Source organism: Cebidichthys violaceus, unplaced genomic scaffold (assembly GCF_023349555.1).
Source record: "Cebidichthys violaceus isolate CVI_PGR_0920_01 unplaced genomic scaffold, fCebVio1.0.p SCAF_74, whole genome shotgun sequence".
Classification (NCBI taxonomy): domain Eukaryota; kingdom Metazoa; phylum Chordata; class Actinopteri; order Perciformes; family Stichaeidae; genus Cebidichthys; species Cebidichthys violaceus.
The window spans coordinates 55,099-70,223 of NW_027176958.1; the positions used below are offsets into that span (position 1 = coordinate 55,099).

General features: G+C 43.6%; 1 protein-coding gene across 3 annotated transcripts in view; it reads right to left on the bottom strand.

Annotated features, from left to right (window-relative positions):
- The window catches only part of LOC137892028 (receptor-type tyrosine-protein phosphatase epsilon-like), a 48,866-nt gene that overhangs the window by 1,831 nt on the left and 31,910 nt on the right, over positions 1-15,125 (bottom strand). Inside the window, exons 3-20 of one of the 3 annotated variants that reach the window (XM_068736919.1) lie at positions 10,899-10,976; positions 10,260-10,353; positions 9,673-9,746; positions 7,989-8,125; positions 7,328-7,418; positions 6,173-6,249; positions 5,663-5,699; positions 5,419-5,516; positions 4,639-4,758; positions 4,320-4,483; positions 3,903-4,038; positions 3,606-3,755; positions 2,757-2,850; positions 2,093-2,169; positions 1,778-1,912; positions 1,422-1,547; positions 297-448; positions 22-157 (exon numbers count right to left, since the gene is read on the bottom strand). In XM_068736919.1, coding sequence (XP_068593020.1) covers positions 22-157; positions 297-448; positions 1,422-1,547; positions 1,778-1,912; positions 2,093-2,169; positions 2,757-2,850; positions 3,606-3,755; positions 3,903-4,038; positions 4,320-4,483; positions 4,639-4,758; positions 5,419-5,516; positions 5,663-5,699; positions 6,173-6,249; positions 7,328-7,418; positions 7,989-8,125; positions 9,673-9,746; positions 10,260-10,353; positions 10,899-10,971 — 1,971 coding nt within the window. In that variant the 5' untranslated portion in view covers positions 10,972-10,976. Of the gene's footprint in view, positions 1-21; positions 158-296; positions 449-1,421; positions 1,548-1,777; positions 1,913-2,092; positions 2,170-2,756; positions 2,851-3,605; positions 3,756-3,902; positions 4,039-4,319; positions 4,484-4,638; positions 4,759-5,418; positions 5,517-5,662; positions 5,700-6,172; positions 6,250-7,327; positions 7,419-7,988; positions 8,126-9,672; positions 9,747-9,916; positions 10,048-10,259; positions 10,357-10,898; positions 10,977-15,125 lie in introns of those variants that run through there. The other 2 variants (XM_068736918.1, XM_068736920.1) reach the window with 2 other exon arrangements.

Genomic DNA, 15,125 nt, shown 5'->3' on the forward strand with positions numbered 1-15,125 from the left:
TCCGGTTGTGTTGATACTTACCACAGTTTGGACCATATGAGGCCTCTGCATGCGTAAACTCTTCACAGTTTGGAACACGTCCAGCAGGCCTTCTGCCTTGACTCGCTCCAGGATATTGCTCAGTGCAATGAACGTACCTGTTCGCCCTGCACCAGCACTGCAGCACACAAACACAAGAAACTCTTTGAAGCTAATTCAAGCACTATGAATCCATCATATGCAAAACAAAACATCACAACTGCCATTTAAAAAAAAAAAAAAAAAAAGGCTCAGATATGTGCGTGTTTTGAAGCTACCTGCAGTGTACGACGATGGGATGGTTCCCAGACTGCTGCTGCTGTCTCTGCACCGAGGCGATGATGTCAATCATGCCTTTCCCCTCGGCCGGGATGCCGACCTCCGGCCAGCCGTGGAAGTGGAAGTGCCTGATCACCCTCGTCTGTTTCTCCTTTGAGAGAGAAATGAACAGGTGGACGAGAGATCATAATATCGTTCAAATGTGATTTATTAGCAGCGAACGAAAGGGCAGCTGCAATGTCGGAGTAGGTTAAGTGTGCAGCAGATTAGCGGTGGACTGATGGCCGCTGCTCCGGGAGGCAGGGATGTATTACCGAACCTCTGAGAGGTGATGTGGGTCGGAATTTAATGAAATATATGAGATGGGAGGCTCTCACTTGATAATTGTAAACACATCCTGCCCACCATATTTCCTCTGGACCACAAGAGTTCTATGTCCTCGCTTGACTTTTTGCTCTGTAATAAGACAACAATGTTCGATCCTGTGTGGCTTTACAGCGTTTTGATTTTCAAATATTCACACGTGAATCTAACAATAGTTTAATTTCTTCACTGTTAACGGTTTGTGGGAGCCGGCAATTGTAAGCAGTTGAAGGAAAGCGAGAGGCTTGAAGATGATCGAATGACAAAAATGCAAAATGCTAATTACAGAAAGCTTTAAAACATGAAACCTTGTTTTTGCTTCTTTCCTACCTCCATTAATCATCTCACTACCCAAATATTGATGAACCTTTGGGTGAAACTAAGTTGGGAAACACTGGAATAAACCAACTTATAGAAATGATAACCATCTAATAATGTAATATAAGTAATATATCACTAACGGAAGTACTTTAAGATATTTTTGTTAATATTCTTGTACTTTCACTTAAGATTTAGAATGCAGAAATACATATTTTCACATTGTATTGGTATTTTTATTTGAGCAAATGATAAATACTTTTTCCACCACTGGAAGTAATTACAATGAAATTAAAACAGTTTGAGTTTAGACACTATCATGATTTTAAGCAGGACCGATCTTACTGGCTCAAAGTTAATAACTTTATAAAGAAATAAAATGTTAAATCAATAAATGCTGACTCATTAACTGCTGTGCGATAGCGCAAAGTTAATTTGCTTACCGGGACAAAGGTGAGTACCAAGTCTCGCAGACTGAATGTGTCACACAAAGTGTCTCCCTTCAACTCTACTGTGTAATCTCCGTAGGTGACCGAGTCCTCTGTGGGCCAGTAGTGACAACATTTGTCCTGCAATAAACAGACAAAAAGCAGAGTTAAGTGTTTGTTCAATCAACTACAGCTTAATACATGGAATGTAAATATACTTTTGGTTCAAAAAAATGAAATACTGCACAAACATTGAACCGATAGTAAAAGTAGAATTTAGTGAAAGAAGCAGGAAATTGGAACACAGATGGTTTATGTTCCACTGCTGTGGTGGTTAACGTAGCCATTAATCATCAGCTATCACGGCTAACCTGCTCCCTCTCCTGGAGCTCCGTGAGCATGACAATGGAGTGACATTTCCATTCCCACACCATCCTCCAGAAATCCTCCACTGTGTGTGTCAGAGGGCCCTGGGTGGCAATGAAGTAGTCCTTCTGCCTGTAGCCCTGAGTCACCGCAAAACACACACACACACACACACACACACACACACACACACACACACACACACACACACACACACACACACACACACACACTTCATCAGCTTTTCAAGCCCAACAATGTGTTTGACAGCAATACCCATGAACTACTGCAGGTATAAATGCAAGAAGAAAGGTGCTTACATCTATGAAAGATGCATTGACGTAGTCCGTGAACTCCTGACCTCTTCTCATGGAGAGGATCACTCTGTTGAAGTCATCTGAAACGGGAATAGAACAGGAAACTCTTCAAAACCATTTGGAATAAAGCAGCTTATAAACACGTTCGCGGAGTCTCAAGTACACAAGGCTGCAGAGCACAAGAGTGGAAAAACATGTTGAGATTCTATACATAGTGACACCGACAGACAAAGTAATATGGAGGTCAAAATCCACTGCTGCTATTATTAGGAGTAGTAGTTGTAATTTGTCCATCATTATTCTGCTAACCGCTCTCATTATATGAATAATGTCATATGCTTTGAATGTGTCATTCTGTACACATGACGTCTATTGCACTTCTGTCCATCCTAGGAGAGGGATCCTTCTTCCTCCTCCTCCTCCTCCTCCTCCTCCTCCTCCTCCTCCTTTCTTTCTCCTCTTTTTACATTTTTTTTGGGGATGTTTTTCCTGAACCGATGTGAGAGTCCCGGGACAGAGGATGTCGTATGTGTACAGATTGTAAAGCCCTCTGAGGCAAATTTGTGATTTGTTGTTTTAGGCTATACAAAATGAATTTAATCTTCCTCCAGTTTAGACGAAACAGGCATCAGATGTATTTTGAAGTTTGGGTTTCCTTCTTTCTTACATGGAATAATTTGCAGAACTCTGTTCTTCTTCATGTTGGCAGGAAGGTTCCCCGTTCTCATGTTCTCCTTCATTATTCGCATGTTGGTCAGTTTCTGGGCAGAAATCAAGCAAACAAGAATGTTACAAACCTGCAAATATCCACCATCCTTTTATTCCTAAATCTAAATAGGGAAATAAAACAAGTTACACTGAAAATTATGAATCACAATTAGTAGGTGAAAGTTACCGGATCATTGTACAGATATTGGAAGAATGAGAAGGATTTATTTAATTAAGATAGATAGATACTTTATTCATCCTCAGGGGGGAATTTGTAAAATAGATAGAATAGACGGCTTGAGTTTAAGATCGTAGAGGTAAATCAGTAGGTTCTGGCAAAAGGTAAGCCAAGTAAGAATTGATTTTTTCAGTGATAAATAAAGTTTATATGTATAACACCTTTCAACAACAATGGGCTTCAAACAAGTGCTTTGTAAGTATACTGTATGTAGGTAACGGTACATGTTAAATGACCTGTTTTTTGTCCGCACATGGAGCAAATATGGCTCTGGAGGAACTAATCTATTGTGTATTTGTTTTTGTGTCTAATTTCTGAGGGACTATGGGGAAAAGCACCAACTAAAGATGGTGTAAATCCTCTCTGCAGTTGCCTGAGATGGTTTTATTTGCACAGTTGTTGTTTTTTGTTGTGCAAATATATTTGATAAAATAAAATAAAAAATCGTTGTATCGTATTTATTTTTCCATCATTGTTGGTAAAAATTAAGAAAGGTAATTTTAACAAATTGCTCCTCGTATTTAAGTAATTTCTCAGCTTGGCGTCAGAGTGTGAAATAACGGATCCTACCTTAAACTCTTCCTCTAGGCCGACCCGGTCACCGTTCGCAAAGGTGTTGTGCAGTTTGTGCAGATGTCCCTCCAGAGAGGACACGTCCAGCTCCGTGTCTCCGTAGAGGTAGTATTCAAGCAGGGCCTGGTAGATGAACGAGTACTGTATCTGAGGTGGGAATACACACAAACCGATGAACACACAAACACTATCTGCATGGGCTCAATTTAAATTGTAGAGATGTTCGAGGAGGGATGATTTACACATTCACTGTCGGGTATCAGTGTAATGCGAGGGAACTCGTCTCCAACTCACATCTGTCTGAACGAGCTGCGAGCGCTGCTCTCGTATCTTAGCGACGAACCCAAACACGTCAACTTTCTGCTCTGCGTGCATCATGTCGATCATGGCATCAATTACGATGAAGGTTCCCGTCCTCCCGACACCAGCGCTGCAGAGACACAAAACAAACCACAATCCTCAGCTGACGCTCGCATGCTAGCAGTGAAACAAAGCGACGTCTGTGCTTGAAAACAAACGTATCGCTATAGTCACTCACAGTGTTTCCAGACATTGCTCACAGTTTGTTTTCCAGCAGAATATTTAACTCCATAGAAACAAATTGGATAATTAAAACCAGCATTTTAAAAAAAGGGGATGTTCAGGCAAAAAGCGCCTCGATCCAAGTAAACAACAACAAGATAATGATCCATTAGCTCAGCGCTCTGGTACCTGCAGTGGACCACAATAGGCCCGACGAAGGGTGGATTGACCACCTTGACCTTTTTGAGGAACTTGAGCATTCCGATGGGGGAGAAAGGAACTCCGAAGTCAGGCCAGCTGGTGAAGTGGAGCTGGGTGACCAGCCGGGGAGTCTTAGCAGCATCGCTGGCTTGCTACATAGTGACACGAACGCAGGCAGGAAAACACAGTTAACAGTATTAAAAACAACTGCATAAGCAATCTGGATTAAACATATTTCACAAACAACACCCATGTTCCTGGTGAAATGAAATGTCTATGGAGGCACAGTCATTATTTTAAAACGCACATGTTGTATGCAGAACTTGCGTATGGTGTAGTCCACGAGGACAGTGAAGTCTTCCACCGCCACCCTCACGTTCCCGTAGCTCCAACAGCCCTGATCTGGCCAGTACTGGTGGCACTTGTCCTGGGGAGAGATGACAGCCAGTCAGTGATGAAGTCCTCTCTGTAGAAACAGAGTTGCTCTTCTGGAACGTATTCAAGGCTTTTTTCTTCTTTTCTTTCAAGCACCAAAAATGGCTCCCGTCAAACGCATGACTTCACAAAAGGTGAGCTTTAGTAAAAGGTAATTATGCTGCAATTTCACAGACAGTCAGTCCAGATTAGTGTAAGTGAAGTCAATAGAAGCCCTCGCTGGGTGATTATGATACTGCCGTGGAGGACTTCATTACACATTATGTAGCCATCGATTTCCCACATGCTGATTTAAATCTTTGCCAATTCTCTTCTTATTGATCTTTTTTTTTTTTTTTAAGCCGTTCTCCCGCTCTCCTTGTTCAGAGAGGGAGTTCTGGTTCACAATAAAAGCTGAGCAATTACGGCAGAGAAAACAGATGTCAGAGGCCAGCCTACAGGTGTGAAATGAATTGTTTAAAATTAAACTTCACGGTGTCACCTTTGACCAGAACTAATGAAATCTATTTGAAGCACATTTCTTCTCAAATCTTTTAGTGATGCTCCATTAACCCCCCCCCCCCCCTCCTTTGCCCCCATCACAGAGAAATCAGAGCAGAGAGAAGACTGGAGAAGAAACCCTGGCGCTCGTAGGGAAATAAAAATCACTCACTTCTTTCCTTTCTTTCAGATTCGTCAGCATGACAACAGTCGCTACTTTCTGCTCCCAAATCATCCTCCAGAAATCTGCTACGGTGTCTTCTTTTGGACCTGTGAGACAAAATGATTAGAATAACACATGATTTATAAAAGACATAAAATGTGTAATATATATATATATACATATATATATAAATATATATATATATATAAATAACATAATTATGCATTTCCTTTCCAAGTGCACTATATCTCACCTTGTGCTGCTATGAATTTGTTCTTTTCCGTGTAACCCTGTTGGAGATGAATATTAAGTTAATTAAAAATTTCAACATAAAGCTCCAGAACAGCTACTAATTGTCTCTTAAACAGCTATTTCCAAGGTCAAGAATTTTGTAGCCCCCCCCCCCCCCCGCTGCGGCAACAATATTAATTCATAAATTCATAATGAATAATAATTGTCTAATAGGATCAAATGATAAAGTTATGACATGGATGTAAACTGTAATTGCAAGGCCGTAATTATAGTTTCAATTCATTGAAATAAACCTTTTAAACCAAATTTCACGACAACACGGAAGAGAATTCCTTAAATGCTCTGGAAAAAAAAAACCTCTTGAGATTAGACTGTTAGCAACCGTCGAGCTGATTCATCAAATTCAGTCATCACAAATTAGGCAATAATTGTTATGTTTGCTACAGTGAGTGTTGCCATTTTACAAATGAATGTGTCGTGTTCAGCAGAATGATGAAAAAGCATAACTCACATCAATGTAAGAAGCATTCACATAGTCTGAACAGGGATTCCCATCCAGCTGAGTCAACACCACTCTGGAATGATCATCTGTTGGTGGAACGTTTAGAGGGTTAGAGCAGAAAAACGAGACACAGAGTGACTGTGACAACGTGACTCTGATCAAACACTATTACAGTTCACATATCATAGTGACTTTTTGGGGAAATACACGTATTTGCTTTCTTGCCGAGAGTTAGACAAGAAGATGGATATCGCTCTCATGTTTGAACGGTAAATTACATTACATTACAGTCATTTAGCGACTCAGTATCTATCTACCGTAGGCACAGCTACGGGAGCAATTTTGGGGTTAAGTGTCTTGCTCAAGGACACAGTGACGTGAGACTAGCGGAGCAGGAGCCGGGGATCGAACCGACGACCCCCTGACTGAAAAGGTGGCCCTGCTCTCCGCTTTGCCACCGTAAATATGACGCTACAGCCACCGTAAAGACTGGAAATAATTGGGAACACAGCAGTCTCCGACGGTTGCCTGGCCACTGCTTCTGGCAAACAAATGAAATAAGCCATTATACGGGAGGTTTAGTTTTACAATTATTAATTTTTTTTGTACAAATTGATGTGTGCTGTTGTTGTATTATTAGTTATTTGTGGTTTACTAATTCTTGTGTTTACAAAGTTGTAATCATGAGCGAGAAGAGTTCGCAGTCGGAGATTTCCCGGCCGTAGCAGTCATCACAGCCATCCACAAGTACGGCGGAATTTGAAAACGAATATCGTACAGGAAATTACAACCGTTTTATGCAGCACTAAGTTGCCAATTTTTTGTACAGATTTTGTAGAGATCAGAACAGACAGACATGAAGCGGTATCAAACTTTGAATCCAATCCATGGGGAAGGAAAAAAATATTTACGCAATTAAAATATGAATGAGACAGAGACGAGTGACATGGAACTGCAACTGTGCAAAAGAAGGAGGGTGAGGAAGCTCTCGGGGCCGAGGCGTTGCATTGTGAATGAACACACGGGTTGTTGGGGGGGGAGGATCGACCGAATCTGAAGCGAGACTAAGACTCATAAAGAACCAAAGAAACGTGCGCACACACACACAGGCAGGAAGCTGTGAGCCCTGGGTGCGAGTTGTTACAGAACAGAAAGTAAACTCACAAGGAAGGATGTTGGGGTATCTGTTCTTCTCCTTGTTGTTGTCCTTGTTGGCCTCCTCATACGTCCCTTGTGCGTTACCCCCTGGCAAGGACTGGGCAAATCAAAAAATGAGTTACACGACCTCCCGTACTGACTTTTAACTGCTCGTGACCCGTGCATTGTGTCCTGCTGTATGTAAGGCTTTGTTCAGACTCGATGTAGGCACTTCCTCTGCTACCTACAGTAAACAGTCCTCCATTAAAAGTAGCTTCAACTTCCTCTGTCTGCTCTGACAAACTGAATAAAATGATACTCAAGTGCTACATGACTCATGTATGTTTTGACTCAGCTATCAATCATAGCCACAAATACACAAAAGGGTATTTTTTTCCACGGGGTGTGCAGTTGTATGCGTCACGAACAATGTGACACACAAAAAAAAAAACTCACGTATAAGTCTGAATCTTCTGCCTTTTCATGAACGCACAGCTTTATTACAGTTGTGGTGGGAAAACCCTTTAACTCCAATTTTAGATCTTTATCCTATAAATCATTGAGAATAAATGCACCACAATGACTCTTTAACCGCAGACACCTGATAAAAACATTCATGAACTTCCAGACGACTTCTTTTGACCACCTGTTACTCCAACCTTCAGGCGGAGAAGACGGGCACGCTTACATTGTACTCCTCCCTGAAGAGCTTGCCATCGTCAGCCGAGCGGAGCCTTTGCTCCTCCTCCAGGTGATCCACCGGCATGGGGAAGTAGGTCTTAGAGGCCGAAGGGGATCTGGGCAGAAGGACCACCGTCTGTTGCTCTGTGGGGGAGAACAGTCGGTGGTTTTATTATCCCTGCCGGACTGATAAGAGTTTAATACTACAGAGCTGGATCGCATGCTGTGTTCATAAGAACATAACAAAAATGATTGAATTGTTACTTAATGATCGGCTCAGAGGAATGAATTCTAAAACAGGATTGGATTTCAATAGACCAGTGGTTCCCAACCAGATGACACACGACACCACCTGCTGTTATTCAGCACTAGTTTCAATAATGTTTTCATACAACCGAAAGTGCTCAAGCTGTTCGGTCAAATATTATTTTTTACAACTACCACTTGTGTTGGCAGAAGTTTCAACCATCTAACTTTTAGCTAAAAATGCACTAACCTCTGCTAACCTCTTAGTTCATCCGCTAACCAGTTTTCACTCAACACGTAGCGTTCATATATCCTTCATGACTCCATACACGGATATATACTTATATAATAGAAATCATCATTTCTACAGTACCCCCGGTTGGGAATCATTGAATTAGACAATACGCTTATTGAATTGCTCTGCAAGGATCGTCACAAACAGCTCATCAAAAGACCAAAACTGACTTCAAATCTTAGGACATGTTGGCGTGCGTTTGCCAACACCTTAATAAAAAGATTTTAAAAAAGGGGATTCGATGATCATCAACGGGCGTTAGAGAACCAAAGGACCCCAGGGAGAAGCCGTTTTTTAATGGAAACCCCTCTAAAGCACCCGACAAGGCATTCTGTTAGCGCTCAAAATCTTTTGAGAAAAATACTAAGAAGAGTGTTAGTAACATGAGGGTTGTGATACCGCCACCCTGAACTGTATACCTGACCTGGTGGCACAGTGGTGTATAAGGACTCAGTACTGTATCCAAACTCTAAAACACAACACATATCAAATCAGCACACACACACACGTACATAGTCATAAAGGCAAAACAAGAAATCGTATTAAATATAGCATTTGATTCATTCTGCCGACATCATGCTCATAAAGCAGAATGCAGTCACTGTGCACCAAAATATGACCCGTCTGCAGTGCGTCGCGTTTGCAATCACAGTAATTAGCGGCTCAGCTAACACCTTGATATTTGCTCCGTGTTTGTTACAGCCACTTCTGGGTGCGCTGTGTGTGTGTGTGTGTGTGTGTGTGTGTTTTCCAGCCATATATCCTAGCTGCATTCCTATCTTGCAGGAATACAACCTGCTCTGTGCTTTCCATTGTAACGTCAGATAAGAGAATACTTCCTCAAGAACACTTGCGGCTCCTCAAGACGCGTTGCTTCTTTCCGTAAAGCCCAATAGCTGTGAACATACTTCACACAATTTTACATGCAGTATCAAAAAAGTTCTAAAAAAGGGGGTGATGATGATAATACATTTCTGTTCCTCAGGAAGTGCTCAACCACAATGCAAAAAAAAAAAAGCTGATGCCTCTTTTTACCCTCCTTCTGTCTTTCTTAACCTCTTTCTCTTTCTCACATTTCTGTACGTCTCTTCTCTTTGAGCGTTCTCACTGTGCTGTGTCTGTCAAACTGTCCAATTCACAAGAACGTTACCTTGTTCCTCCAAGATGCCATTCGGTATCTTCTTGTCAACTGTTGTGACAACTGCTTTTCTCTGGTTTTTTAACCTGCCAGAAGAAAAAGAAAAACACAATAAAATGAGGAATAACAATGATGCCACTGTATAAGTTCAACTTTCTTTTTTTTAATTCTTTTTTTTTAACTCAGAGCTACAAAATACTTGAAGATCTCCTAAAATGATGTAGGTAGTCATGAACAAAAAGCCGATCCGACCTACCATCTAAAACTTGAAAAGCTGTTCTTTCTCATTAGCTGATGTCTTGGTAAAACGGTGCTCTAGTCCGAATTTGTTCTTTTCTGTTGCCCGTTTAGGTCCACTGTCACAGCCTGGCTGCCTGCTCTCTTCTCTCTAAGCATGAGAGGGAGTCAGCTAGTAGCACTTCCTGACTGGGCTCCGCCTCAAATGACTAAAGGAGGAAGTGTTTGTCACCCTGAGCTCTGCCCCCGACTTCGAGCCTGGATCGCCGCCAGTCAGCGGAGGCCCTGGGAAGGGGGTGAGGCGAGGTGGAGGGGGGGGGGGGGGGGGGGGGTGAGTCCTTGCAAGGGTGGGAGATTTTTACCTGAGGAAGTACCAGGCTAGCAGTGCGATGATGAGCAGCAGCAGGGACAGGACCAGCACGGTGGGGAGGATGTGGTGGCTGTGGGATGGAACGTCTTCTGAGGAAGGTGGAGAAGCAGAACCGGGGGGTCAGAGAGCGCCGTCGACAAAGAAGCAGGAAAGAGGGAGCGTGGGGGGGGGGGGGGAGACGAGATACATGTGTGTGTATGTTTGAGCGTGCAAATGCGTGGCTGCATTAATGTGTTTGAGCCATGTGTATATTGCATTAGCTGGTAAACTGGCCTCTGCAGTGTTTTGTCTACAGAGATAAGCATCAGCTCATTTCGTACCGTCGGTACGTCTGTCTGACAGAAAATGAGAGGCTCTATGAGCGGAGACTCAGCCAAGAGTCACCATTAGCTGTGTTTATAAAGACGCACAATGAGCCGTAAATTACAGTCCAGAGCTGCTGAAGGTAATTGTGATCCGGTAATAACGAGGCTGTTGAAAAGGCTATTACCAAGCAGGAAGACACATAATAATCATATCTTAGGGAAAAGTGATGACTGCAGTGGGATTCTTTTTTTTATTGCCATCTCAAATCGTTCAATGTCGTTTAGTCTCGCATGTCGAGGCGCATCGGCCTCGTGATTACGCTTACCTCGTGTGTGGTTGCCATTGCCGGTGGAATTGGATGTTGTTGTGGTTGCCACCAAAAACAGAAGTGGGACCATTGTGGCTGCAGAAAAAACAAAACGACGGGAGGATATTTAATTTAGCGCCAGACATGTCTGCAGAGTGAAGACTCATGCGAGCATGGACGCTGGATAACATCACCATTTAGGGGGATAAACAAAAGCTACTGACAGATCTGAGGCATATTTCTTTAATTATGACGGTCGCTTTCAGGAATGTGCTCATCGGTGCAAAAGTTCATGGAGACACAATGGAACAACACTCTCACATCCTGGTCATTCATTATCCCTGTCACAAAGCTCACAGTGTAATGCCTAGCATGTCCACATGGGGGCACGATACTTCAATATTTGAAGAGCAAGGCTGGCCTCCGATAACAGTCTCGACAACCCATTGAGAAAAAAAAATTCAAAAGATAACATCCAGGCCAAGGAAACATCGATATATTTCTAATTTGAATTTCTATTAAAGAAAAAAACATGTGTCCACAAATACCATTATTGCAACCATTCCATGTTTACCTAATGCAATGCTCCTTACTACTGTAACAAGGTGTATGCTCATGCTTTAATCAGTGCAGTATCAGATTGAGCAAAGAGAACTTGAGTGAATGCCACTCGGAGAAGTTGATGAGCTGATAACTGCTGTTTTCCTTCAGCCGTTTCCGTGGCAATGCCGGGATGAAATGTGTGATTTCCAGGATCTAGCATGTGTAGGGTCTTAGTGAAATCACACACACACACACACACACACACGTCAACAAGAGGCCTGGGCGAAATGTAGACTCATACGCTAGAAGAGGCTTAACACCTACACCCTCACGCTCTGCTCTTTGCCAAATCCCCCCCCCCCCCCCCAACACAAACACTCACTCACATGCGCACACACACACACACGCCAACACCCACAGCGCCATGCGCTCCGTCCAGAGCCCCTGCACACAGTGACATCGAGGAGTCTCAGCTGAATGACTCTGATCATTCCTTCATTTTCTCCCGGTGGAAGGATGCAGAGGAGGGAGGATAACGGAGCATCTCTGATCGACTCTTGGCGTTTGAGCATTCAGAACGGGTTTCACGTCACATTGATTTACGCACTTTACGCTTTTCTTTTGAAATCTGCTGGTAAGGTTTGAAAAGCAAACAATCCTTGAGATTTTTGCAGTTTTAAAAAGGTGTTGTTTTACTTATTTATTTTTTTCCCCCCGCAAAAGTTGGAATACAAGCAAAGCACGCCAGCACAGAGCTGCTATCACTCCATAATGAAGCAGAGCAGAGTGTGCTTTATCTCCCCAAGGCTGCAGGTGTGTGTGTGTGTGTGTGTGTGTGTGTGTGTGTGTGTGTGTGTGTGTGTGTGTGGTGCTTTGCAGCTGCGGTGAAAAGAAAGCCCAAGCCAAGTGCATAGTCAATGAAGACACTGTGTGTGTTGAAGCCTCCTCGCTGTGCCGCAGTGTCCTATAATGTGTCCAGACAGGACACCGGAGGAATGTGGAGGCAGCAGAGCAGAGACACTGACTGCAGCAGGGAGGGAGAGAGGGAGAGAGGGAGAGAGGAGAGAGAGAGAGAGAGAGAGAGAGAGAGAGAGAGAGAGAGAGAGAGAGAGAGAGAGAGAGAGAGAGAGAGAGAGAGAGGGAGCAGAAGGTCCAGGTCAATAATATTTCCTGGAGCGATTAATAAACCCTGACATGTCCCTCCGTTCCACGGGGAAGACTGATGAGAGAATTCTAATGAGAGAAGAGAGGAGAGGAGCGGCGTCCGACCCGCTTCTCCAGCTCTCCTCCCTCTTTAAGGCTCTCTCTGCAAAATGTCACAAGCCCGGATGAGGGGGAGGTTATTGAGCCGAGGTAGTGTGTACACAGTGTGCGAATCCTCAGGGCAGGACTCTGTGTATCAGACTTGAGGTTTTGTGATGTGGAAATTCACTCATGGTGCCGTATGGGACTTTCCGCTACGCAAGCTGCAATGAATTTTATGTATGCTGGGTCTGTTTGTTTATTTGCGTGTTCGATGGCTCAATGGGGACGGCCAGCAGACTGCTCGTAGCCAGTCCTAAGGCTGTGTCTTGTGATGAAGTTCTGCTGCTTCTTGTAAGCGTCTCTCCCCCCCCCCCCCCCCCTTGTTCCCTGCTTCCTCTTTCCCCTCCATCACCTCTGGAGATGTCACCCTGTCCCTGGAGGACCAAAAGGCCCCCCCCCCCCCCCCCCCCCCCCAGACTGACCTCTTCAGCATCTCTGAGGAGAACGCCGACTTCCTTTCTTCCGTCTTTGAGGGGAAAATGTCCCTAGAATAAAACTATAAATAACCCTGCTTCCCATTCCTCGGGATACGTTATCTCGACTTCTCCATTTCTCCTCACTCAGCATAAACCAGTCAAGACCACAAGTCTCAAATTAGCTTATTAGCATCAGTCATCATTTAGCTTGGGTCAGACTCTGGGCAAACAGCGATCATCACATTGTGTGTGTGCTGTCATCTGTGTATTGTCTTTTCTCCCATTTAGCACTCTGTAGCTACACCCACCAGCAATCAGCCATAGTGAAAATAGGTCATGGGAGATGTCAGCGCTGGGGAAGTTCGAAGGCGTCCTTACTTTTCAACAGGAGACATTTGCAAGTGTGTCTTGGAAAGCATAGAGTCCTCTCTGTCTCACACTGGGTCAGTATCGACCCTGGGCTGCAGAATGGGAGGCGGCCTCAACTGTACTGACAGGACCTCCAGCACCAATTAAATACAATGAAATTAGAACACAAGAATTATTAACTTAAAACACTGCAGACTTAAAAAGGGAGAAATTTACACTTTCAGGCTCCATTATTGCACACCTTGCCTGTGCATAAGCCGGTCAGAATGACGTCGGTTCTCCGTCTGCATATTTGTAGAACTTGTTTTTATACAACCAATCATATTGCTTCATTAAAAACTGCATTTGCATAAAACAACAGCACTGTTTCACCAAACACGGATGCATAAAGAGTACGACAACGGCCTTCCACACAACACAGGACGAGCCACAGCCTTAGAACGGCAACCCACATTAGCTAACAATGTCCTCTATGTGTTGGATTTGAACTACCAACCCATATGACACCGTGGCAAACAGCACACGGCACACAGAGTGAGTGGGTTAAAAGCAAAACACAGACGACAGCCATTTTCACTGGGACCAAATACAACACGTATAAACTTTAAATGTCAACATCCAAGATGCATTGTGTTTTTCTTGCCATACCAGAAAAACCTAGCCCTGCTTACATACTATATATGACAACACCTCAGCCGCTGTCATGTGTTCATATACACTCCAGCACTTGGTGTGCACTGTGCGACTCACAGCTCTGTCTCCACTGATTACAACCTGCCACCTCTAAATACCTACAATCCTGACAGCATACAAGCAAAACATGTGGACACACACACACACACACACACACACACACACACACACACACACACACACACACACACACACACACACATACACATACACACATACACATATCAGAATATCACAAAGCAACAGAGAGTACAAGCAGGCCTCTCTTTGCTTCTTTATCCTTGCTCCGAACATGAAGAAGGCAGAGTGGGAATTCTGACTGGAACAAACTGAATCTTGTGTTATTATTAGTCCCAATCCAGACAGCTGATAAATGTCCTTGCCTGACAGTGTTTTTGTTTGTGAGGATGAGCTATACCTCCCTGTGGCCTTGTGTTTTTTCCTTGCGGTGTGCTTCCGCGCTCTCTCATTCTTTCAGTCTGAGTTGTGAAAAGTGACATAATCACACCCTTGCAGATCTACAATTTCGTCTCAATAATTAGCCCCAGAAACCTAGCCATCAAAAAAAAAAAAAAAAAAAAAAAAAAATGACAAGCTCGTAACGATTAGAAGACAAGACGGAGAAATTGTCCGTCTTCGCCTCCGACGGGAACGTGGTGTTTCCGTTGCACCGTCGGTTCCGCTCAATGTGGTTTCTCTGGGCACAGCCGCTCTGTCCCTTCAAATACATCAGCTGGGGGAATTCTGGAAAATGGATGGTGGGCGTAGGGGCGATATGATAGGGAGAGCGGGCAGTAGGTACATTCTGTCCTCTGAGGAAAAAGCTGCCAGACTATTTACCCTTTAGGCGACAAGGTTTGTTTTTATATCTGAAACCTGCAGGATGGCTTATTAGAGGAAAAAGAAACCAGTAACCTAA